This window comes from Lagopus muta, chromosome 5 (genome assembly GCF_023343835.1).
Source record: "Lagopus muta isolate bLagMut1 chromosome 5, bLagMut1 primary, whole genome shotgun sequence".
Taxonomy (NCBI): Eukaryota; Metazoa; Chordata; class Aves; order Galliformes; family Phasianidae; genus Lagopus; species Lagopus muta.
The window spans coordinates 54491167-54518144 of NC_064437.1; the positions used below are offsets into that span (position 1 = coordinate 54491167).

Genomic DNA, 26978 nt, shown 5'->3' on the forward strand with positions numbered 1-26978 from the left:
AACACAGATGTTAAAACAGAAGCAAAACACACACGCACACACACAAAGCTTCACATCAAAGCTCAGTGCCTACCAAACAACTCCACACTCCTCCAAAACAAGACTAGAATTACGTCCAGGATAACCACCGGGATTACTGTTTTACAACATCAAGGCACACAGATACAGTGTTACCCAACCCTGAGCAGATGAGTAGTAAATTCAGGACCAAGCCAAGGGCCTGAGGGCAATGCTTTGCTCCCATCCCCATCCTCAGGGGATCCTTCAATCCTGCTGACTTGGATCAGAGCCTCATTTCTTTCAAAAAAAAAAAAAAAAAAAAGAAAAAAAAAAAAAGGGAGGCTTGCAGTGAGACTTGCATGCCAGTGCATAGTACCACCCTCCAGTGCCACCTCCAAATTGCCACCACTGGTCCTTTATGCCAAAAAGACAGACAGAAGCTGCAAGAATGGTAGACTCTTCTTCCCCTGATCACAGATACTGCGGTCTTCAAGGTTTATCACCCAGGACAAATTCACTTCAAATATTTTTAGTTAAAAACAACCTATTTATAGTCGGTTACCTTTACAAATCACAGATATCTGCATTTAAGCATGCAACGCAAGCTACATGCCCAGCACAGAAGCAGGTGGGAAGCTGCTTCCCCAGAACAGCCCAGAGTTTTGACACAGACTGTTATAATCTCAATACTTCACAGCAGCAAAGTATTAAACAGAAAATGTCTTCTTGAGCAGTAACAGCTGAAGACTCACCCATATGCCTCAATGGAAAGCATTTTGGAGACTGGCTACTGCTCCAAATTCCCCTGAGGTAAAACACTGTGTTGTCTTTATAAAATACCTTCTGCTGAAGCACGAGAGGAAAAATAAATGGGATTTGGGAAAAATAAAGAACTTCTAAAGGTTGTTCCAGGTTAGTACAAAGCAAAAGACATAGGATTGCTAACTTTCTGTACATGGAAAACCAGCATGGATGCTACTTGGGTATTTAGGCACTTTTTATTCTTCTCTACTTCAGCCAACAGCTCTAATCTCCCCTTACTAACAAGAAACAAGCAGTCCTTTCATTGATAGAAAGAGATAATAGTAACAAGGATGGTTCAAGGATTCCAACAGTTCCATCTGTCATCAACAGATATATAGACATACATATGTAATTGTTTATTAATATCAAATCCACACTCATGCACAGAGTTACCCTGCTTCTGTCTGTCCTCCTTGTCCCACAATCAGTCCCAGAGCTTGTTTTAATCCCACTGAGGAAAATGCTGAACTCCAGCCTTCTTCCTGTGACACTCTCAGGAGACAGAAGGAGGGAGAAGCACTTAATCTGCTCTCCATAGCCTTCTTCCAGGAAAACACTTCACATATCCTTGTTTGTTTGTTTTCAAATCCTAAGTGATTTTTAATGCCAGTGAAAGCTGCTGGAGTGACAGTCCTGGGAAACTGCACGCCTCCAACTTACTCGTGAGCAGGGGCTGTGCCAGCTGCCCAGCTTCTGCTGAGGACTGGGAACCCGGCTGCCTCCTGCAGCACCTATCCCACAAGCAGACCTCCTCTCAAGAGGAAGCAGGTGTCAGTGCCAGCACCCAGGCAGAGGAAACGCTCTGAGCCCACTGGCTGTGTCACAGAGCACTCACAGACAGGGGAACAGAAGACTTAATGTTGATTTTTGGAGTAACTTTGCTTGAGGTGACAGAAGGTTCGCAGAGGAACACCGCACCAAAAATACATGCCTAAATTAAGTTATAAACAATCATAAACACTCTGAGCTAAGGAGTAGGAAAATCTCCTAGTGCTGAAGAAGCAATTAAAAATTCTTACCTTCACACACAGAGATTCAGATGCTCCCTGCTGCATCAAACCCCCAGTGGTGCCAAGGATGACTGGAATAAGGTTTCACCACTGCAGTTGAGCTTTCCTGACAGGGAACACAGGTGCTGGCACAGACCAGGGCCTGCTCCCAGAGACTGTCCTCACATGTCACCTCAGGGCTTCAAGGGAAGAGGGATGTCCCAGAGGAACAGGACCATGGCCAACCATCCTGCCCAGCACCCTCCATGTGCATTTCCTCATGGGTGAGCATGACTTTTAGATGAGTTCACTTATCACGTAGTCTGCTGAGCACCATTTCCAGCTGAGAGCACGACCCCACTGCTCTGTGACTGCAGTGCCCTGGCTGGAGCTGCTGGCACAGTAAGAAGACAGTTGATGACTTAGGAATTTTATACACCAAAATTTGCACTTACAGACTTGTTCTGGACAGCAGAGAACCACATCACCAGTATTTCAGGGGCAGCTGCGAAGAACTTCTGTAAATGTGATTGAATGGGAACATGGGGCTTCTGGTTAAACCCAGCTATGGTAGCAATGGTTTCACATCTTTCTCCTGATGAATGTAGATGGGAATGTTTTCTCACAAGTTTGCATCAAGCGTCCTGGAGCACCTCTGCTATGGAGACGGGCAGAGGGAGTCGGGCTTGTTCAGCAAGCCCAGGAGAAGCCTCAGGAGAAGAGACTACGGAAGTCTCTGGGGAAGTCTCATTGCAGCCTCTTAGTAATTGAGGAAAGTGACTTTTTACACAGTCTGATAGTGATAGAAAGTGATAGGACAAGGGGGAACGGCCTTAAACTGAAAGAGGAGGTTAGATGCTAGAAAATTCTTTACATAGATAGAAGTGAAGCCCTGGCACAGGCTGCCCAAAGAAGCTGCGGATGCCCCATCCCTGGTAGTGTTCAATGCCAGGTTGGACAGGGCCCTGATCTATCTGGTGGTAACCAGCCCACAAAACAATCTTTGAAGTCCCTTCCAACCTAAGCCATCCTATGACTATACACATTTCTATAAAAACATTCTACCAAGTGCTAAAAACCTAGGAGCCTAGCACTTCACTGTATTTGGTTAGTATGTTTAATTGGAAAAAAAGAAAACCACACCCCACGGGTCAGGGAAAAAATGATAGCAAAATGCCAAAACAATTTCTGCCAGTTAGATTTCAAATACAGTATGTTCAGAATCATGTACGTATTCATGGACACTTAAAGTCTATCAATTCAATCCAATAAGTCCATCACCACAAGCTAAAGATGATGCATTATAAGAGAGAACACAGCTACAGAATTACAGCCTTACTGTGAAACATGGCACAGCCTGATCCTGTGCTAGAGTTGTCAGTGACTACTAAGCCCATTTAAGAACAAACCTCAGCTTTCCTAGAGCAGCATGTAAAACTGTGAAGACGACACAGATTTGGGGATGTATACCCTGCTCACAAAAGTGGAATGCTCCCAATCTAGACAGTTGATTAAATAAACAGTGACCTCCTCATCCAAAAAAATGGAACGTGGAGTAGCTTTGTAAAATCAATAGCTCAATGAAATCAAGAGGAGAATCTTTACAACTGCCACAAAGGTCATCCTAAGCACTACCACACTGAAGCACTTACAAGCACTACAATGAATAAATCTCCCGCTGCTCCACCTTCATCCTGGAGCAGTTTAAGGTGTTGTTACACAATCCTTCTTCCTATCTATCCTAAGCCCATCCTTCACAATAATGGATAAGGACAACCAGTAGCATGAGGCACTGCTGTGCTGAGGACACCCCCTGCTCATCCAGCTGATATTGCCTTACTGTCCCTTTCTGCCTGCACCTGTTTGTCAGCACTTGTCTTTCCTGCCTAGGGCAGAAGCCATCTTTCAAGTGTGTCCATATCCTTATTAGTGTGAAGCCATCCTTAATGTAATTAAGGTTTTTGCAAATTAAAAACAAAAAAAAGAATTACGTAAAATACATGCAATAAGCATACTGTATTGGTGACATTTAGCAAACATGATTCAGAAAGACTAACCAGATCATTAGTATTCGGGTAGAAAGAGCAAAAAGACAGCGAGCAAGCTAAAGTCGGTAGGTTCTAATTAGGTTGTGAGATTTTCCACTTCAAAATCTTTTCATGTGAACAAATCCACCTGGTTTCATTTCACCTTCCCTCCCAGCCCCCCAAAACATGACAACAAGGTCTCCGCCTAGAAGAGTAACAGAGGTTCTGCAAAAGGTGATGTGCTATGTAAAAATCTGTAAGTAAAATAGAATTTACCAACTTCTCAGTAAAATTTTCAGTAAAGCCTCTCTCTGACGGCATGAGCCAAGGCCCAGGGAAGTCACTGGAGTTTTTCCGTTGACAAGACTATATTTTGGTCTTGAGTGTACCTGATCAAGCAGCAGACACCTCCAATTTCAAACACTATGCTACTGTGCAGCTGCCTGCCTTTTTCATGCAATATTTACACAGCACGCTCCAGGCGAGAAGGTGTCACTTCTAGCTACAAGAAAGCATTCAGCTGCACAATGCCAAACAGCATAGCTGCTGTCAGCCTCCTCTAATAATTGTGCACTTCTGCATGGCTACCAGGAACCGAGTCCCTTTGTGTGATCAGGAGCTCATTAAGAGGGCACAGCATGAAAAAGGAAAATAAAAAAAATAATAAATCTCACATTTGAAGGTCCAGCTGTTTCCTCCCAGTTGACTAAATTAGAGAGCTTGTACGTCACCTCCTGTCTCAGGTAGGGTCACATTGAATCCCTCTTCCTGTTTAATCCGTGTTAAATGGGAAATGGTTTTGGTTTTTGTTTTTTTTTTTTTTGAGGAAGACAATGGCAGAATATGCAGGCAGTATTTTTTTGGCTCTGTACTTTTAATCAGATAAATTGCAAGATTGCTTCAACAGTCAAAGAGAAAGCAAGAATACACTGCAACACTTCATGGGCGGCTGTGGTCCAATCAGTTAACCTTTCTTTGCCCCATCTTCCTAAGGAGACTACCAGCATGCAGCAGCCTTGCAGGGACAGGGCAGTACATAGGAGGTACCCGCAGACAGAGCTGAGCAGTGGGGAGGATCAGCCAACAGGCTGCTCTAGGAGGCAGGAAGTCTGGGCTCTGTTTCCTATTTCATCATTCGCTTTCTTCGAATGTCTGCTCATCTTGCACTTCAGACTGACCCTCTGGACAAAGGGCATGATCTGGTCCCTCAATCCCACTTCCTTTTAGCACAAAGCAGTCAAACTGAGGAAATTCTGACTAGATAAGTGGGCCCCAGAACCCAGGGCTCTCAAGAAGCTCCTCAGTCCACCCTGCAGCTTGGAGCAGCTGAGAGCATTTTGGCCATGTCTTAGGTCAAAACTTAACTGGAACTTGGCTACCAGGGCAAGTCAGTAGGGGCATCTTAATCATTTTTGAAATGGAACTTGGAGGCTTTGGGAGCTTCTACCCCCAGCTCATGGACTTGCTAAAAGCTTTTCCCTGACTTTCCTTTTGGCTGCCCTCCCAGCACACCGCAGGCTCAGCCACAAGAGAGCCAATACAGACACTTGCTAGGACTTCGAGCCTCCTGCGTTATTTCATCTTGCCCTCCCAGCACAACAAACCAGGACAGCAACCTTGCATCTCTATTGGTTTTTAATCTATTTCTAAGGCTGGGGGCAGCCATTTACTTTGCAAACTATTGAATTTAAGCATTGCTGCCTCTTAGCCAAGTACTACTCATCCCCAGCTCTGCCAGAAGAGAGGATTGTGAGTGCCCCTTAACCTATTGGACTACCTTGCCATCCTCTAAAGAAGCCTTGAGTTATAGAGGTAATTACCAGGCAGTGTATAACGAAAAGCAGGTAGATGCCTAAAGTATCTCTCAGCTACTTTGGAAACATGCCTTGAACAGCTCAAAGGACTGCAAATCTCTTGAATGCTGCCTAAGGTAAGGCAACAAGAAAAAGACCCTTAAGGGGCAGAATCACAGACATGACACTGAGAGACATAAGAAATGCTGAGAGCAGGCAGAAAGTGTTTCAAGACAGCAAATAGGAAAAAAAATGGATATCACACTGGCCTCATAAAACAAAGGTGTCTGAAAAATGAAACACCCAACAGGACACAATCTCTGATGTTAAAGAAAACTTTGCTTTCACAAGCAACACTTCCGTCAACAAGCAGTTACAGTGATAATAGAGAGATGCTCACTGGGTGCTACTAGGTGCAGGCAGCTTTGGACTGATGATCTCCCCCTCCTGCTACCTCTGCTCCCTAGGAGAACTACTTATCCACATTGTCCAGATTCTTTTTTCAGAAGTGACTTTTTATTTTCTCAGTATGCCTTATCAGACATTAAAGCAAAGACAGTTGTGTAGCCTGCAAGGTCATAAGATTTTCATCTGAAACATGCAGAACAGTAGAAATCATCCCCAAAGACATAAATCTACCCCCAGCAGGATGCTGGCTCAGAGCAAGGGAATGTTTGACCCCGAGTGGCTTTTTCTCCCGACCTTTCCTAGGCTCTGCACACAGGAGATCACAAACATTTTTCTGATGTAACCCTTAGTCCCATTCTGAGGAATGATGAAGTCACGAAAGAAACAAGCAATCCTTCGGCTGCCTCCCAGCACCCCAAGCAACAATACTAGAAATGGTAATCATTCACACCAGTGAGTCAAGCTGGATCGTGGGCCTTGGAGGAAAACCACACAGTGTTTCCAGTCGGGGGGAAAGGAAGGGCAGAAAGATGGATCACAAGTCCTCAGCATGTACTCCAGCTGCTCAAAGAGCACTGCCTTCTGCTTCACATCAGGTCCCTCACATCACTGCACCTGTGGGCCATGATCTGTAGGTCACATGAGCTGCAGGTAAGCCGTGTCCTCTGGAAGAGATCTGGCTCACACTGACCCAAAGCAGGGGGAAATCCAGCTCTTTCTCCCACAGAGCCATAAAGGGTTCCTACTAGAACAAAGATCCTAGCGGTCCATAACACACCTGGATCTTCCTTATCAGCGCTAGTTGCCACATAACCAGTGGCCTGCAATGAAGAGAGATGATGCCAAGAAAAGCCTGAGCCACTCCTGAATGTGAGCAGTCAGCAGGAGCAGACAAGTCATAGGGAAGAGTCAGACCCTAACAGCACATGTTTTTTCTTCAGACTTCACTGACATTTTACAACAGACCACCGGGGACAAGTGCACGTGCTTTTCTGGGAGCAGCATTGAAACCCAGTGCAGCAGAATACAACCCTTTACAGCTCAGCAACGCCCAAGGAGTTTAGTATCTACAGCCATACAGCAGGACACCTATAAGAACCCATCATGAGCCATTCAGAAGTGACATTAGGAAATAATTACACTGCTGAGAACTGGGACTACACGCAGGCAATGCAGGTGACTGAAAACAGCAATGCACCTCACTCATTTGACTGGAAAGAGACAGCGAGGCTATTTCTAAAGCAAGAAATGTGTGTGCTTTAAGCCTTCCCTCTATGCTTTAAAAACCTGAAAAACACACAAAGCCCAACTGCAACTGGAGCAGAGCCGTGTTGAAAGAGGAAATCCATGCTGATGAACGTATCCCTGCCCTCCAAATAACACAGGCACACTTTGAGACCTCAGAAATGACCTCAGGCATATAAGGGTCTGGCAAGACACACACATCAGTAACTACTCAATCCTTTGGGGAAGAGCAAATGGTTGGGAAGAGGAGGGGAGAATTCTGTTCTTTTGGCTTCTAATGAACATTACCATTACCCAGATGCTATGAAACTGTGAACAGGTGAAGGTGTTAAGCTGTTCTCACTTTGCTGAGTGCAGGATCAAGCACATCTGCTAGGCAGAGCCTCCCTGCAGGGCTCCCTAAGGAGGCAGACAGCTGGGTAACTGGTAAGTTAACTGATAACCCAGAAGCAGAGAGGGGAGCATGTCTTCTTTAAGCATTTCTATGACTGGTTGAAGGAAGGAAGAATCAACAACGGATCTTTTTAGAGAAACCATTGTTGTTTTGGGATCATTTCACATTTAATTCAGATTAATAAGCTAGTGAAGCAACCCCACAGACAGACTGAACTCCTGCAACTGAGAAAAGAGACTTTGAGATTGCTTACAGAGTAGCAAAGGAAAGGGACTAGGATTTTGTTACCAGCTTTTTTGCTTCAGAATGGCTAACCGACACCATCAGCCATTCACAAATGTCCTAATTCACCCATAGCTCAGCCAACAGATGACCCCTGTAGCACCAGGGGTCTTTCCAACAAACCCAGACTTGACCTTCCTGACATTGTTCTTGTAAAAGGAGAAGGGGAAAGCACAGATCTAGCATTTTTACAGAATTACCATCAGGTGCAAATTAATCCTTAAAAGACCACTAGTATAGAGAAAGAATAGGAAATGAATTCAGAAAACCAAAAGTTCTAAGAGCAGTAGTGGCTTACATTGGGATACACCATACAAGGGGCATGCAATTATTCATCCAGCCCTCTCTTTATCCTTCCACATCCTGCTGTCCAGGGCTGAGCATCCTTGTGCTCCTCCACTGCTGACAGGAATGCAAAGAGAGGCATGGCAGGCTCCTTCCCCAGCAGTGATTTCCTATGGCCATGAGTGGTTGGGCTCATATCAAATAGCACTGGATCTAAGATCTTAATCTCTTCCCATGCACAGAGCCCTACAGATCTTCCAGTGAAGTATTAATCTCTTTAGAAGTTTCACATGGAGGGAGCACAGCAAAGGATATACAAAGCCACCTTCTTGTTTTATTTCTTGAGTTAAGGCCACAAAAGCTGTGCTGTCGTGAAAGACACCTGCTCCAGGGCATGATTCCTTCCAGGCCAAGCACACAGGGGCTTATATGCCACTCACATTTAGCACTCTCCATATGCCCTCAATGCCTAAAAACCTGTCTTCATCTCTCCAGACTCTACCATGGCCCTGAGAGATCACAATCAAAAGGAGTTCAAGCTAAAATGCCTGAAATACTGACGTCACCATCCACCAGAGAAACACATCATTCATCTGATGCCAAATGCATTGTGTGGCCTTAAGGCACGGCATGAAAGTGCAAATGGATGTTGGAAGCAGAAGGGCTTTCTGATATTACAGAACCAAAATACAGCAAAGAGCACCAAGTTTTGCACTGTCCAAAGTACACACAGGCAATGGACAGAATCCCAAGCCACATTTATGTTCATTTTGGAAGAAAATAGTTGTTTTGTGATGAAAGAGCACAAAACCAAACCAGTAGTGACCAATGGATTGGATCCAGGGAGTGAAATTCTTTGACAGAGCAAGTTCACCCTGAGTGAAGTACTCCAGCCAAAGGCAGATGAACGGCTGCAGCACATTCATCTGTAGCAAACTGTAATCAAGGAAACAAAGCAGCCGCCAAGACTTTTGGACCTATGGGTTAATTCACTCATCTCAAGTAAAGAGATTCACAAGGACATGGATCATTTTTAATTGAATTATTCCAGAGCTTGTTTGTGAAACAAGATTCATTGTGCTGAATGCTGTTCAGCCACAGACTAAGGGTTACTCAGATGAAAAGCACATACTACGCTATTTCCACAGCAAACCACTTAATTTTCTTTTTTTTTTTTCTTTTTCTTTTTTTTTTGGGGGGGGGGGGGGGGGGGGGGGGGTCAAGAACAGACAAGAACATGGAACTGTACTGAAAAAGGCAATATTAGAAACAGCATAAAAAGAGTGGGGTAAACGGACAGGAAACAGAATACCCTACTAGAAGCACTGTATAGAGCTGTCTGTAGGAGTTCAGGTTGCTCTTAAAATGCAATGATAACAGTCATCAAGGAAACACAAAAACATTCCTGCAGGAAAATGAGGGAAATATTTTCTTCCATGCTGGTAAATAGAAGACAAAATCCCTTTTCTCCAGTTACTTTCCAAAAAAGAAGAAATTAACTTTCATTTCTCCTAGTGCTTGAGAATGTATTGTTCCCAGTCCTTTTGTATAACTTGCTGCTTGGCAGTCATACATCTCTAGAGGCTTCACAGCCTCTGATGCCAAATCACAGTCACCTTTCAGGTGAGATAACAGACTGCAGTGGCGTCAGCCACAGCTCAGTGACAATCTGCAAAAGCAGCCTTTCCTGCCTGGAAAGCAGTAAATGAGCACTAGGCTGAAGACATTTGTCCAGCTGGCACACTGGGAGCAGACTCAGAGCTCCCGATCTTATGAATGGGGCAAAAGATGGTTAATTGTAAAGCTGAATCTCTGATGTGCCGTGCATCTACAGATCAGCATCTCTCAGCAACATAGTGCCCTCTAGCCTTAACCTGGGTTGCAGCTTAAGTCTTAGAGGAAGATGCTCAGCGATGTGAAATACCAATATGAAACTTTACATCCAGTCTTCAGCCTTATCTTTCATGCACCCCATACAAATGCCCACCAGTTCCAAAAAAGCCTGGCAGACACGCAGTGCCAGGAAACACAGCGCACTCAGAGCACTTCCACACCACAGGCAGCACCCCTCGGGCTTTTCCTTACCAAACCGGGATGCTTTACCTTCTGTACACAGAAAATCTGTGTATTTAAACACAGCTTGTATTTTGAGAAGAAACTTAAAGGACCACGTGCAGCTAAAACCCAGGAGAATCAGAGCCAGGGAACGAAGGAAAGATGTGTTTTCTAACTATGCAGACGGGCAAACTGTCTGCTGTGAACTCCCGCAAGCAAAGCCACCTCCACACGGCGCCCCGCAGCCCGGGAAGGTCGTCAGCAACCCGTCTGCGCCGCTCCGTTAGCAGCAAGGTGTGAAAAGAGGAAGGCAACAGACATGAAAGGGAACCCGAACGCCGAGTCCGCCTCGAGAACCGCGCGAGCCTCCTCTCCGTCCCTCGGAAAAAGTCCGTGTGCAACTTCACGGCAGAAAACGAGCAAAGCCCGCTCAGCACCGGCCGGCTGACCCCACAGCGCTCCCCATCGCCGCGCCGGGACGAGACGAGCCGGAGAGCTGCGAAACGCGCCCCACCCCAAGTTCTGCAGTTCACCTCCCAAAGGGAAGACAACTCGCGAAGGATAACGGCCCCGCCGGGTCCCGGCCCCGCAGGCACCGCTCCGCTCCCGCCGCACACGTGCACCGCCCGCCCGCGGAGAGCGCCGGGCCCCGCCGCTACTCACGTAGTGCTTCGAGGGGTTCCTTCTCTTCTCCACGTCCACCACATTGGCGTCCAGCACGCTGTAGGACAGCATCTTCGCGCACCCCGCAGCTCCCTCCCGGCGCTGGCAGCACCCTCCGCCGCGCTGCCCGCCGCGGCGATGCCGGCCGGCGCGGCGGGCGGGAGCGAAGGAGGACGCCTCGCTGCCGGCTCCGCCCCGTCCGCGGCGGCGGCTCTCCCCGCTCCCGGAGGCAGTCCGGCCCCGCGCCAGCGCCCTGCCCGCAGCCTCCGGCTAAGCGGCGGCGGGAGGGCGAGGCCCGACCCCGCCTCGAAGGGGCGCGAGGGGAGCGGGAGCCACCGCCCCGTGCGGCGGGGGGGCGCGGCCTGCCCTGAGATGGCGGCCCCTCGCGCCCTGCCGGCTGCCGAGGGCCCCACTCGGTCCGGGAGCCGTCCCCGAGTCGCTGCCTGAGGCTGAGGAGGGCTGGGGCGGAGCGGGTTGCCCGGGGCCCCCCGTCACTGCGGCGAGTGGCCGAAATTTGGCCGGCCCGAGTCCTCAGCACAGTGGGGCCGGTGCCCCGGAGAGGGTGGCTGTACGACCTCCGACCGGGATTCAAAGGGATCGGACTCGGAGGAATGCTGTGCAAACTGTCTGCCAGGGGGATTCTAGCGATAGACCTCCTTCAGCTCTTTCCACACACGTGCAAAAGGAGCCTCGTCTTTCCCTGGTCACACTGCAAGAGCAACCAGCCCCAGAAACGTCACGTGCTTCACAAATCATCACTTTGCTTACCACTAACAAGGGAACTCGGGTGCGATCTCCCAGCCAGTAGCTCACTCCAGGAATTGATATTCACCAAATTAACTGACCTCGCCAAGATCTCTGTTTCCTTCACCAAATGAAGTCTCAACAGCAGCACAAACAGATTTCCCAGTAAGCTCCCACAGCGCTGCTGACAGCTACAGACCTACAAGCCTAGCAGTGTAGAAAGGTCCCAGCTCCTGGCAAAAGCACGTCCCCTATTTACAGGGAAAGAAGGGTCAGCCTCAGTGGGGTTTCATCATAAGCGCTATAAGCACATTTTCTGAATCACAACTTTTGTGCTGCTGTAATGCAACAGAAGGCACAGCAGTGAGAGCTCAGTAGCAAGGCCCCAAGCAGCAGCAAGTGAAGACATGCTCAAATACAACAGCTACACAGAAACAAAGGAAAAAATCCACTTACCTTTGGAAAACCTCAAGTACACAGAGATCTCCAGAGAGATCCCCCTCTTTTCAACTGCCAACCCTTAAATGAGATCTGGGAAAGGTTGGATCCTGGCTCCACCCCTTCCAGTTGCTCAGGAGCATTGCTTGCACCTGTTGCTTGCACCTGTGCTCCCCTGGGCTGGCCATGCCCTCCCACCAGGTGTTCAATCACTGCTTCGTGATTCAGCATTTTCACTACAGCTGTGTTATTAGCTCTCTTAGCCATTGTAAAGCACGCACTGAAATTAAATTACACCAAAAGCTGAGCTTGAAGGCTGATGTCTGAAAGTGAGAAGTTGGTAGCTGGATGCCACTAGCAGCTTAAGAAGTTGAAAAGAGGAAAAATGGGAGCAAGGCCATAGCATAACTACCTGCTGTATAATGCTGTCCTTCCAGTACACTCTCTCCAGGTGGAGATGCTCGGACCCTTCTCCTACTACACACAGTTCACCAAAACTAGAGAGCTGATAGAAAATGCTCACATCCTGGCACCCCATCCTAAGATGTGTACTAATGCTAGATTGCCTTCTGGTAACGGGGTGGCTGGAAGAGATGTTCTCAACTATGCCATCCCTTTTTTCCATCAATGCACTCCCTGTCCTGCTCTTCTTCGAAGGGCATCCTACCTCTAATCTGCTTGCGTGACACAAGGCAGTAGAGAAATTATTTATACTAGAAACCTTTAGTGTTTAGACTGGCCAAGAAGTCCCCGGTGTGCAGAGCAAACAAAGAAAATTCTTCCCTGCAAATGTAAATATTCAAATAACCCATTGATAAAAATATGCTCAGCATGGCTGGTCTTCGGGGTCTTGGATGCCTCTTTCCTGTGAGCCATTATCAATATACATTACACATTCCATCCTCTTCTATCACTCTGCCCAGAAAAGAATAAAGGGTTCCCCACATCGTTTAAAATACTCAGGGTTTGTTTTAAATCAGCTTTCAAAACATTTCATTGTGAGGGAAAAAGAAAACATACATAATTCTCCAAACACTTTGCCCCATCCTTCCTGACATTCTTACTAACTGGCATCTCCTTACAGATACTCCTTCTCATCTACTTTTGCAAGGGGCTGCTATTTTCAGTCAAACCTTAATGGCACTTGGAGGTTCGTGCTCCCTTGGTGACAACCCTGTACTTTTACAGCTTCTATTTCATTGTTCACCTTCCTTCTGCTCAAGGCAGCTTAACTGTTCACTGCTCCAATCTTCTCCAGCTGTAAAGCCTGCCCAGCCCTTGTGTGTGTACAACCTCCTCGTCTCCTCCATCTGCTGCTTTTACTCTCATTGTCACCTTCTGCTCTCCTTGTTTGTCTGCTGCAGCCATCCATTTCCATAGGAAAAAATGTATGTTGCTAGGGGCATGGATTGTTCTTTTAAAATATGTACAACGCCCAGTCTAGTGGGAGTCTGATCCCACACCATTGCAAGACTGGCAGAAAATAACCAAAACCACTTATTATGCTGCAGGCTTGAGAAAATCTGCTCCTCTCTTCAGCAGCAGCTGGGAAAAGGGAGCTGACAGCACCTGCCCAACCCTTGTGCTCGAGAGGCAGGCTTGGACTGCCCCTGGGACTCAAGGAGAGGAAAGCAGCAAGGAGGGCAAAGCACAGCAGGCTCCTTGGGCTTCGCACATTAAAGAGCCTGTACTTGAGAGGGACCACGAAGACACAGACCCAGGCACTGCAATTTCATAGGAAAGTTACAAACTCCAGAAATTCTAATCTTAAGTCTCCAAGTATTCATATTTCTTTAAGTCTCCATTACCGAATTCCTGTCATGACAAAGAATATCAGTACTATTAACAATAAGTTTAATACGTATATGAATATCAACAGCTAATTTAATAGTTCACCTTTACAGAACCGTAGTCCAGTAAAATCCACCTGAGGAGCAGTTTGAAGGATTCAGACTTCTGAAGAGCAATTTGAAAAGCTGCAAAGGAGCTTTCTTTTTTTCTTTTTTCTTTTTTCTTTTTTTTGACCAAACAGGTAACCACATTAGCCTCTCAGATGCAGTACAGCTTCACTCCAGCAGCCTCAATTTTATTCTAATTCCACAAAAGCTGATGTGACAGAATGCACATGTGATGGTCTCAGAGCTGGAGCACAACTCGTATTTTCATATTGCAAGAGGACTTTGTTATGCTGGCTAATTTTTGCAAATAAGCATTTGAGTTGTAAATTGAAAATACTTGGACCATAAAGTCAGCGAGAAAATAAAACAAGGACCTCATTTTTCTGTGCTTCATTAAAGCCATTTGTAATGCCTCTTATTAATTCATGGCATATCACTAAAGATAAGTAAATTTCTGTAAATATCATCCAGCACACTATAGCATAACGACCCCTTCTGAGTGGCTTAGTTGCTGTTCAAAGACAATGTTTCCTTCCTGCTTCTGATTTTCTATTTGCCAAGGTCTGCCCTTGGAACACACTGATATTTTCTTGTCCCATTTACTATGAGGAGCCCTAATGGTGCTCACCACCTTTGGGGGAAGCAAAGTGCCTCATGAGTTCAGCCGCCTGTGGGGTGTTTCAGTGCTGTGCATGACAAATTAGCCACACAACTCATTACTGGCAACTACAGTTGCATGTGTAATCTGCTAGACATGGTACTAGGGATGTGCCCCTTAGGGTTTTCTTGGCTCTGATGTGTAACAGCACACCACAGAGGCTTTGTTACACCCTCTTCTCAACTTCTGTACTTAGAAAACCTTCAGGCTGCTTTCGATGCAGTTCTTCCACTTCAGGTTTTCAACACATGCCTTTTGATATAAGTGACAAGAATAATAGAGCCTGTCTGGCATTCAGATCTTAAACTCTGAAACACAAAGCACAATACGATCTTTTTTTCCCTCCTATTTTTTAAAAGCGAATCACATCTCATCTTCTTGGGAGATTACTGCTTTTCAAACGAAATTCACTCTTGGGATAAATAGGCTCAGCTAATGTAGTAGAAAGGAGCTGAAGAAACCAGCTGCAGTCCCGCAGAGCAGCCCCACAAGATCAGTAATGAGCCCCTTTGCCCCTCAGCCTCCTCACCAGTGTGCTGGTTTATCAACCCAAGTGCAGCCTCGTACCATGGGAAAACTTAAATAATCATTCTCCCTGCTAGCAGTGTACGTGCTTTCCCTATGGTGTAACAGCTTTCAGTTGCACTGTAAAAGAGCTGCTTTACTCTCTTTACTTAAATTATAGATCATCCTTTCCTTAAGATAGCTATCTCAGAATTTAACTTTTTCATGGTTAACATTATTTTTCAGTCCTCTCTTACCAGAGTTGGGGATTAAAGACTTGAAACAGCAGTAGGTGCATCTCACGCTCTGTTTAGGGTAGTAGCAGCACATTGCAGACTGTTTTTCATCCATGCACACCTTGTACTTTTCCGTTGTTATGAAGGTTTTGTAGCTATCTGATGACATAGTTTAAAAACATAAAATAAAACAAGCCCAAACCACACTTTTCTATGTATTGTATAAACATCAGGCTTACATTTGTGGCAGCTGAAGTTTATCAAACTGATCACAGGTTTGGATTGGGATTCTCCAGGCTAATTCCCAGATGCTGTCCCCCTGACTTCAGTTTCCCTCACTGTTCTCAAGAGGACATCTCAATACTGGCTTCAGCCTTATCCTCTGCAAAAAAACAACACAACTTGACAATCATCTGTTGAAAATACAGCTTGTTACAAATGAATTAATCCTAGGAAGCAGTAGTCTTTATTTGCATTTCCTTCCCATATTAGTTCTAAGTATGCACATGGACACTGTGTTCCCAGTATTAAGATTTAAAATTTCCACCATGTCCCATTTAAACTTTAATTTCCTTATTCACTATTTTTACCCTTCTAAAGCCAAATGATAATTTTATTTGGCTGCACACCCACTAGAGAAAGTAGAAAAGTTTAACTGCCAATACCCAAACTAGAACTTTTGATAGGTAGACTGTGAGTTGTGAAAAAGCATTGATAAAATCTAATGAAAAGTTAGCTGTAGAACTGCAGTTAGGCCACAAATGACAAAAACACAATCTTAACACTATCAACTACTACCACAGTGAAGTGCATTAGTAGTTCTCTTTTATTTAAAGTCACTTTCATACGAAAGCAAAGTGGTTTTCCCATCACAGAAAGACTTCTTTAGGAGGTGCGTTTTTGGATCTCCTGAGCATCATGGGCAGATACAAGAAGTATTTTTCTTACCCAGTCATTCTCAGCTTAGGCTTTGCAAGGCAGTAAGTGAGATGTCTGGAAAACCAAACACCTTGTAGGATGTTTCTTGCTTGGAAAAAAAGAATGACGTAAAAAAACCAGAGAACTGGAAAGCAGGACCTGCCATAAGCATGCTTTTCACCTGTGTAGTGTGGAGCAGTGCCACTACCTGCTGTGCTACCTAGGTAACTTCAATCATCTATTTGGATCCATCAGATTGTAACAGCATCTGGGTGACAACCACATTGTCCTGAACGTTTTGATCTTTAAGACACTCTAGTGGCCAACTCCTGTGCTGGGATCTTGTTTTGAGCATGAAAATAATTGGTCTTTTAGAAAAGACCTGCGCAACACAGGAACTATTAAAGGACAGTGACAGGAATGCAGAGGAAGAGCATATACATATTGCTGTGCTCCAGATAAATTTGTGCAGCTGTTTATGATAAACGTTCCCTTACTCCAATTTTTTCATGCCTTCATTTCCTCCCTTTCTTTCTATTTACAGAAAATAAATAGTACAAGTCCTTGCTTTCAATTACATGCAGCACCTGCTGCCTGTTCTGAAACAGATGTCTGAAGCATCATTAGGCAGTTATTTCCTAGCCTTTTTCAGTGGGACTAATTTCAAACATCTTTTTGTTCAATCCTCCTCCCTCTGCTTCCTCTCTATTTCTCATCCTTTCCTACGTTCAGAGTTCCAAGAAAAATTCCTCTCTGTATCAGTTTGTCAGTTTGCTCCTGTTCTGTTTGTTCTGGATCACTGTAACCACAGAAGAACAAAAAGACTGCAACTACTGTGAACCAGGAATTAAAGTCCAAGAGATATTATTGGAGAGAAAAAAAAGAGACAAGGTGAGGAAAGAAAACAATAAGGGAGTATTAGTTAGCAGTGGAGGCAGCAGTTTCAGAACACCAGCTGGCTTGTTATGGTTCAGGTTTTGCGGACGTTACAGCAAAGAAGTTTTACACACATGCAAGAACAACTCCTACACTCTCAATGTGAATGACTTCAGTTTTGGCAGCAGGAGAAAAAACAAACTCCAAGCACCCTTTTTCCATTTCTTTACCACCTTGTACACTGGCAAGAAAGCACATTTTAAAATTGGGAAGGCCTGTAGGGCTTTCTGTGATGACTATTTTTGGGGAAAGCATTTGTGAGAACCAATTCCTCCCTCTTGTTTCCAAATATCACCATAGTACTTGGATGAGGTCTCCACTACTGGGAGGAACCACAAACGTCCCACAGCTCGTAACAAACTTGGCACATGCTTCATTTAATCACACTGACTGTTATGCAGTGGCACATATTTGTGATTTCTCTTACCACTCTCCCTAGCAGAGATGGGACTACTTTCTGCTCTGCTTTACTTTAATTTGGGAAAATTAAAGTTGAATAAAGAAAGTAGATGTCTCAGCCTATCAAAGCAGTAGTTTAGCTGCAGCTATTCCTCCAGTTGTCAAGAAAGACAAGCAGATGTTTGGGCCCATACATGCTCACACATTCACAACTTGCTCATCCCAGGCTAAGCTGGCAGACAGCTCCAGTTCTAGCTGGTAGGAGTGTTCATTCTTCCAATCAATAACAAAAAGCAAGCTAAAACAAGTGCTGTAGGTCATGTTGTGCCAGGTTAATTGGCACCACACTATTCGGTGGTTCAACACTTGTTGAAAATTGTTCCTTAAGGTTATTTCTTTCACTGGCAGATTCCAGGTTATGTTATGTTCAAGCAATCTTGTTAATCTGGGCCGATTTCAACTTGTAAGTTACTGTGGCTGAAGTAGTACATTCTCCACTGTGGGAACGGGCTGGTGGCATCCCTAACAATTCATTACACAGCTCTCTACCTTGATAAAGATGCTGCAGTTTCCCATCACACTCGTCTGCCTTGGGGAGAACTTTGCCAGCAAACTTCAGGAAAAAACAGTCCATTCAGTTCTAAAAAGAGCACTGCAGAACAAGTAAACAAGTAGTTCTCACTGCAGAAGTAACAAAATTTTTTTCCTTGTGATCATCTTGTGTGCGATTTCTTTCTTATCCTATGACAATTTCTTCCTTCCCCTTACTGTTGGCACTCATTTGGGCTTCCCTGTTCTATCAGTGCATCCACTTTCTAAAAATGTGCAAGACCGTAAGATCTTCAGGTTCTTCACCCCTGTTAACTCACCAACAGAATACAAAATCACTTGGGACAGTGTGACAGAATTTGACAAGTGCTCAGACAGCGTAATTACATCAAACACAGAGTATAATGACAGTTTCTCATCTTAAAAAAAAAAATCAGTCTAAAAGAGGGGACATTACCTAGTAGATGCACAAACTAGAAGTCTACATCAACTTGATAGAATGTCTATGTGATAAAATCTGCAGAAAGGCTTGAAAGTGTCACGGGCAGGCAGATGACTTCTGCCATCTGGAAGAACAACTTGTACTTACTGCAGCGTGGGCAAGAAGGTGTTTTAATGTTTAATTCTATTTATTTCATACTGGGACAAAAGCAAAAACTCACAGCTAGAAACCTTCAGGGTTTTCCTGAAATTGCAGTTTGTTCCTGCTGCAGTCTACATGGTAAAAGAAAGATCAAGGCTGAAGATGATGTCTGCCTCTTCTGGTACCTGGACAAGCAGCAAAGCACAGCCTGCTGGAAAGTGAGTGGGCTGTGAACAACATCAGGTTGGTTAGTTGGAGGGATTATGCTGATGTTTTCAGTTGCCAGCTGCTGGGAAGGATATTTGAGTTAGGAAAGATAAAGGGAACAGAACGGGGAGGAAGGGGGTTTGACCACAATCTATGGTATAGAGATGAATGATGAGACTACAAATGAAATGAAAGGCCTGAGAAATGACAACTAGAGGAGAGAACAGAGAGCAGAAATAGGTGAAAGAAATTAGGGAGAAACCCTCTGTGCCTGAGAGGGCACATTGCTGGGAATTAAACCCAGGATTCCTGACTCAACATTTTCCTGCTGCCAACCAACATCCACAAAAACATTTCTGTAAAACCAGGCCTCCTCCTAGAAGATGGCAACTAATTATTATAAGTACTCTTATCTCCTGCAGCTGAACTTTTGTTTGCTCACCAGTCTGCAGAGTTAGGACAGGAGAGATGGAGAAATCTGAAAGAGCAACAAGGAACACAGTGCTACACTGAAAAAGGAATTTTCAAAATTCAGGTTGCCTTTGGTGTCTGAACTTGCTCCCTTTTCATTTAGAAGTATAAAATACAATCTTTACTAGGGACATCTTTTCCCCAGTAAGCCCAGGATCAGCTCACTTTCAAAGTAAAGCAAATAGCCTATATTTGACAAGCAGATTTTCAGTACTTTGTCTCACTCTCCACACGGCTCCATGACTTACTGGCTGCTCATTTATGAACTCTCATTCTGAATAACGAATTAGCAACTTCTGAGTACAGCATTCATTGCTGAAATAAGCAATTATAGACAGATCCACAAAAGTAACAGCTCAGGTTCATATAGCAAATCATTTTATTAGTCAAAAATAAAAGCTTCAGTTCTCAGGTAGTTTGCATACATGCCCTCATGGGTACAAAAATACTGTCCAAAGAATTGATAACAAGAAAGTTCAGAAACCACGTATCTGGATTTCTACTTTCAGGAAGCCATCATGTGTATTAGAGGATCCCTAATGACTTAATGAGGGAACAGGATTCCATCAAAAGCATTCTATACAAATATGAACCAGGATATCATAATTGCCTCATAGGATATGGAGATCAAAAAGACATGACAGGCAAAGCAACATGCATGAAAAAGTCAGAGAAAGATAAAGCCGACAGTAAAAGCAGAGGTAGGATTAGAGCTAAATCCTGCTCCAGCCTCCAGCCATTCATTCACACATTACCACTCATCCACAGAGTTCTCTAACATTCCTCACCTGCAGATCTCAAGAGTTTTTAATGATTGGTGTTACCAAAAAACAGGGCTCGTGTCCTACAACAGAGGGAACCATATTATCCACAATTTACAAAGAGGAAACTGAGGCATGAAGTTAACTATTTTTCCTCTCGTGTAAGCAGATCTGAGGAACTGAAGGCAGAGTTATTCTGTTCTTTGTCTCCTCTCCAGAAAAACAGCTTGCATTTTGCCAGAATATTGAGATATTAAATATTAAAATGGTATGGTAATTTTTTTTCCTAAGGTATTCCATTTCTATGGAAACACACATTTTTAAGGTAATGTAAAAATGCTGACTGCTTTTAAAACCTCCATTTTACTTACCTGCCTTTTACTACCATGACTGTTTCTATGGAAACTAGAACTGGCCACGAAGCAGTCCAACATGAATTCTCACTTGTCAGTTTTACCTTAAAGTGCCACCTTCAAAGTCCTTTAATAAACCAGTAATAGCTGCATTGCCTAAAGTGTTTTCAAATTAAACAAAAAGAGAAAGCGTGCTTTCACTGAATGTTCCACACAATATTTTGTAGGTGTGGTCTAAATCTAAGAATTTTTTTTTAACAGTATGCATGATACGACTTTGGTTAAGGATATGATCTGTAAACAGAGAGACAGTTTATTAGCAGTAAAAGCCCTAGTGTGTGTAGTTCAACTTACATAAAGGTGACTTATACCAATATGGGTATGTCTAGACTGCTGTCACAGAAGCACACTGTAGAGATGCTGAGTAAACAGGTAAATCAGCCTAATGTGAGCTCTGTGCTCACAGCTAGCTGGGGTACTTCGGTGCAGGCACATGCACATGGTGTTCCCTCTAAGTGCAGGAGGGGGAATGTACTCAATCAGAGTAAGTGTTAGTCTGTGCTGGGTGGCTACTGAGGAAAAAATAAGGCGCACAAGATTAAGTCACAACTACTCCACACTATTGTTCATATTTACAATCTGCATAACTTGAAACTGGGCCATTCTGTTAATTTTTACCTTGACCCTTTCAGTCTTGTAAAAAACAGTGGGCTCCCTTGTGTTCATTCCTATTATTCCCCTAATCAAAGCAAGAAAAATCCCTTCTTCCAGTTCTTGAGGAACAATTTCCAACAGAATACAACCTTCCAAGAGTTGAGTATTGCCAGTAATGACCAGCTTAAAAACTTCAAAGGAAAGATTCTTTCCAGAGTGACCGATCTGTCTTTCCTGAGAAAAGCTCCTCACTCCTCATCTCTAAGGCTTCACAGTTATCAGTGCTTTTAAATCACAACGGGGCAGGACAGACAGGACACACTTCTTGTCTGCATCAATCCATGACGCATAGAAAATAGGAGGTCAGGAGTTTCAGGCAGACTTCATATACAGAAATGTGTTCAGGCCCATATTAAGATCTGACTAGAAGATACCTAGCTCTAAGTACAGCAGCAGTTAACACTAGGAGTAGTGGCAGCTTGCAGGGAAATCAGCTATTAAGCTCTGCAGCAAGTGGGGAAATGACAGTGAAGTAACTCCGTTTTCCACTATGAACACATACACCATCTCTATAAAGCTGGGGTTTTCCACAGGTCTCTGAATGCAAATGCCAAATATTCCATCACTCCTTTCTCTTAGTCTCACTGAAGCCATGGCTTGGAATGAGGCATATAATATAAAAACAAAGCAGAAACCTGGCACACGAGGCTACTCACTGGCTTTCCTCATGCATTCAGTTTATTTTTCCCTGCTATGTCAATCCTTATAGGGCTTCACGACTACATCTGCCTCCTGGAAGCCTGCTGTTTCAACTGTTACAGGGAAGGTGCTGAGCAGAGAGAAGGAACAGATTCTCCCTTCCTACTCTTCCCAAATTAATAATGGTATCACCTCCACACTACTAAGCAGATTACTTAGACGATCCCCTGCAGCAGGAAGCCCTCCAAGCACAGATGCTGAACAGCTCCAGGTTTCGAACAGTGGCACATAACAGAGTTCTGATTATTCCAGGTCAAATGTCTTGCATGGCAACTTTTTTCAGGCCAACATTGCTTCATTCATGTCTTTTGTTCTGCTGCAAGCAAGGATACGGATAGCATTTTTCCTGAAAGTGACAAGGAAGAAGACAAAAGGCAATGGGAAGCATGGAGATCATAATGAGTCTTGCTTGTTTTTGTACTTTCTGTTCCAAAACACCTAATTTTTTGCTTATATTTTGTGACATACAAAGCAATTTAAAAATAAACAAAGACATTAGCTGATTTTGAAACTTCTGGTCTGCACAGAATCCAAACCAACATGCGTCAGTAGTGCACATGGTAGCCAGGGGAACCCAGACAAGCTTTACAGTCAGTTGGGGATGCTGCAGCATGGGGAAGGGGTGCAGTTCCTCATTCCTGAATATTACTTTTCAGAGCAAGGTGGGGTCTGTTTTAGTAGTGACAAAGCTATGCACATTCAGGAATACACACACATATATACACACATGGGTGTGCCAACATTACCAGGAAGAACAGGTAACCTTTAGATTGTTTGCTTACGTGTGCTTTTCCTATTGTAAAGCATATATAAAAAGAACAGCTATCACTGTAAGGAAGGATCACAACGTCAGTCTTTAAGTCAGAAAGATGAGTCTTGATGTGACCACTGCTGCAAACAGTACTCTTTAGCAGTGACTTCTCTTTAGGGCTCACTGGATGTAGATGTGAGAAAGGCCAGGTCAAATCTCACTGCTTATCAGGGAAGCACATGCAGACAGAAAGCCTGTGGTCTCTTCCAGCTCCCCTGCTACAGAAGGGTGTCCAGAATTAGTTAGATACAACATTCCCCAGTAATAATGAGGAAGTCAGCAAGAATATTAAAACAAACATTGGGACAACTTCTCAGAAGCTGGACAAAACTAACAGTTACAGAAACAGCTCTTTTTTGTCCCCACTGAGAGCACAGTAGGTAAGAGCTTTTACGTGCCAGAGTTCTGTTTCAGACATTCCTTATTCTTTACTTTATCCTGACTGGACAAGAACTAATGCATCTTATCTTCCCTCTTTAAAATGCCATATAATATCCTTCCATAGTGCTGACAATATCGCTGTTGCTCTCCAGCAGTTCCAAAACACGCTGCATCACCACTTCAGCCAGATTGGGATTGTAACTCTGTCGAACACAACTCAGGACATGAAGAAAATGGCAGCCTTTTTCAGCATCTGCAGGAAAGAAAAAAAAAAAAAAGAAAAACATAGCCAAGCATGAAGGAGGCCTCAGCCTAACTGCCTCCTTTTGAATATTATAATCCAAATAAGTTGGGAAAAACCAACAAACAAAAAATGGCATGAGATGCACGTATTCAGAAGAAAGAGATCTAGTCTGTGCCAGCAGTTCTCCAATCACCAAACATCCCCGCAGATCTCACTAGGAGGTGTCAGGGCAGTAACACTCATCATGAGTGCGAATGATAGCTTTATCAGCTAATATATAGAGCTCACATAAAACAACCTGACAACGAGGATAACTTCAGGGGCACCTCCAAACCCTTTTATGAAAACCATCTACTTTCTGCAACTGCAGTTCATCACAGAATCTTAGAATTGTTTGAGTTGGAATGGACCCTTAAAGGCCACCTAGTCCAACTCACCTATAGCAAACAGGGACACCGACAGCTAGACTACGAAGAGAAGAAATCAGATAAATTCTTTTGCCCATATCCACTATTAAAAACATTTAGAACAGAAAGCAGGCCTATGGCCAGATGTGACTGCTTGCCCAATGCTGGCATCTTGTGGAAGAATTGTCACAGTGCAACCTTCATTCAACTAGAGATGAAACCCCATTCATACACTTCACACTTCTCAAACAATTACTGGAGTAGAAAGTCACAGAATTTCTCAGCTTTATCTCATTCTAAGAGGAACGAGCCCTGAAAATGTACATCAGACCAGAAATATATAAAATACAACAAGGGATTTTTTTTCTCCTCCATGGCTAACAATGGAGGAGAAAAATGTTAGCATAAATGAAGCACATTAGCACAAGTGACTTTCCTTCAACTCACTCCTCAGCTCATAAGGTAAATCGGACAAAGACACTGAGAAATTTGCACAGAGGTCTGGGACCAGGGAGATCCCTGGCCTGTTTTTACTGCTTTTGTTTTTATTTTAGCCAACCCCTACCTGAGAATTGGCTAAGCCCTGAAACTCCCTTGGAAGCTGCCTAGAAAAGTCACTGGTAAATAGGAGTTGCTGCTCAGTACAGGTAAATACACAGTTCAGCCCAACTCCTATTAGACTATGGTTCAAGCAAGGATATTTCTTTAGAAGTCAGTGGCACGGAATGATGAAAGACCTTTGTGGCTGCTAACCAAAAACACATTCACCACCCTAGGATGGGTAAGGACAGAACAGAACAACGCACCTACCCACTCTTAGTGACTGCTGATACAAACAAAGTGGGTACCTGCATTTTGCATTAGTCACAGATTTGTCATCAGAAAGTCAGCGTGCCCATCCCTGATCTGCAGTACATAAATTTCAGTCTCGAATTAGTGACTCAGGTATTACCCAACAGTAGAATGCCTCTTTTGTTCTAAACGCTGGCAGAAAATGGCATTTCAGGGTAGTTGCAGGTATGTACAATAATTAAAGTAGCCCAGATACATGCCTAGGCTACAGATGAAATTTGATGGAATACACACTTTGCAGTGGCGTGATGCTGTTCCTCTTTCACTGACATGGAGTTTATCTTCTGTTCAGGTAATTCAGGCTATGATTAACTGTCTTGCCTACCAGAATCAGAAAGGATAGAGTTACAGAGTAACTTCCACTTGCTGCATTTAAACCTAAAAACAGAATAAAGGAATCAAGAAACAAGTCTGAATTAAGTCTACCATTTTGCAGTGCAGTCTGAAGTCCAATTGTACTGCCACCTTTTTCTGACTATCTTTAAGATTCTAGATAGACCCAGAGTGGACTCACATAAGTGAACTTCAAATTAGGCTGTTTGGAATTAAGATTACAACCAAGGGCTATCATGCTGGCATACTGAACATCAAGGTTTGTGGAGCTCAGACTAGTCACACTGAGGACTTTTTATTTGTACATTTCCAGGTAGCTGAGTTGGTTCTGAAAAATGCATCATAAAAAAAATTATTGGGGTGAAAGCAAGCAGAGAATTAGTTGACCTGGATAGACAACTTTGGCTTATCATACATAAAACAGTTTTGCTGTCACGGAAGGTAAGTGCTGTTCTTGAAGAAAAATGGGTTAGAATTTCTTGCAAACAAGGAAGCATTATCACACCTGAGGTATCATCACATTCAGATTTACTCACTACAAGCCTCCTCACTATGCCTGCCAACACCCCAGCAGAGGGGGCCCAACAGTCACATTGATCTGCACTGCTGCAGCAATGCCCAGAGAACCCTCTTGGTTTTGACTGAAGCATTTTGGTTTCCTTTCTCAAAATCCTTTGTTACCAGAAACCAGAACACTGAAATGGTCCTTCTGAAAACCAGCAGAGAAAAAGAGACTGACTTGGGAATTGTGCTCTCTACAACAGGAAACTAAACAGATGGAAAGTTTCAAGGAAAACAAGAGGCTCTGCAAAGCAACTGCTATTATTTTTCTGCTCTGTATGAAAGATGACTTTGAGAATTAAAAGCTCTGCAAAGTTTTTTCTGTGACCCACCTACCAGTTTCTGTCTGCTGTTGGCTGGCTGAAATAACTTTTCCACCTATGACAGAGAACTGAGAATACTTCACCACTGTGATAATACATATCCAGCAGTCACTAATTGCCCTGTGTCAGCTGTACACACATTCTGGGCCTGTATATAGTGGGCCAATTACAAAAAAAAAAAAAAAAGTTTCCAAGAGAACTACCTGATGCATAAAATGGATGGAAGATTTGTTAATGGGATAAAAGACAAAAAAAACCAATATGACATGGCAATATCCTCAGGCAAATGAGACTCACCTTTACCTGCTTGCCCAGTAGCATCTACTTCCATCATCCCCAGAGACACAAAACTTCTACTTCCATCTATAAACCACGTCTACAACTGCACCACTGCTTAATGCAGCCAGCTGAAAACTCAAGTCATTTCACTTCACTAACCCTTTTTTCTCTCCACAGGATAACCATCATCAATCAGATCCTACACACACTGCTGTAATTATGATGGCAATTTAATATTATACATCTTATATTCTAAGTCAGTCACTTACTCTTTTGTACATTCTCACCCACAAACAGCTACAACTCAGCAGCACAAGATCCCTGCTGACACATTCTACCCAATGAATTGAGACAAACTCTGAATCAATCTCTCTCTGTAATAAGCAGATAATCAAACCAAGCACCAGCTACTGCTATGGCAATTAGACACAATTAGGAACAGGGATAACTATGAAACCAGACAAGGTACATGACATGAAAAGAAGTGGATTTTTTATATATTTTTTTTAACATTGAAATACCTACCTATAAAGAACCACCACCGCAGTTCTTGCACTTGCTTAGAAACTTGAAGAGAATGTTCTACTGACACACGTGAATTTTATTGTTGACTTAATAGAGACTGTCTATACTGCCACTTTTCTGTCAACTCCCATAGAAAAACTGAAGCAGCAAGATTTACTACATATCCAAAGTAGAAAGCAACTGCTAGTAGGTGCTGACCTAACTTCCTTAAATTTGTTTCCTCCCCAAATCTGTATATTTTCAAAAGAT

The 26978-nt window shown here is 43.8% G+C and overlaps 2 protein-coding genes across 10 annotated transcripts in view; both read right to left on the bottom strand.

Annotated features, from left to right (window-relative positions):
* The window catches only part of SH3PXD2A (SH3 and PX domains 2A), a 235739-nt gene extending 223498 nt beyond the window's left edge, over window positions 1–12241 (bottom strand). For 3 of the 5 annotated variants that reach the window (XM_048946825.1, XM_048946826.1, XM_048946824.1), the window contains exon 1: window positions 10946–11103. In XM_048946825.1, the coding sequence (XP_048802782.1) occupies window positions 10946–11017 (72 nt within the window). In that variant the 5' untranslated portion in view covers window positions 11018–11103. Of the gene's footprint in view, window positions 1–10945; window positions 11104–12145 lie in introns of those variants that run through there. The other 2 variants (XM_048946827.1, XM_048946828.1) reach the window with 1 other exon arrangement.
* Window positions 12242–19846: 7605 nt separating this feature from the next.
* The window catches only part of STN1 (STN1 subunit of CST complex), a 41946-nt gene continuing 34814 nt past the window's right edge, over window positions 19847–26978 (bottom strand). For all 5 annotated transcript variants that reach the window (XM_048947190.1, XM_048947189.1, XM_048947188.1 and 2 more), the window contains exon 10: window positions 19847–23458. In XM_048947190.1, the coding sequence (XP_048803147.1) occupies window positions 23301–23458 (158 nt within the window). In that variant the 3' untranslated portion in view covers window positions 19847–23300. The remainder of the gene's footprint in view (window positions 23459–26978) is intronic.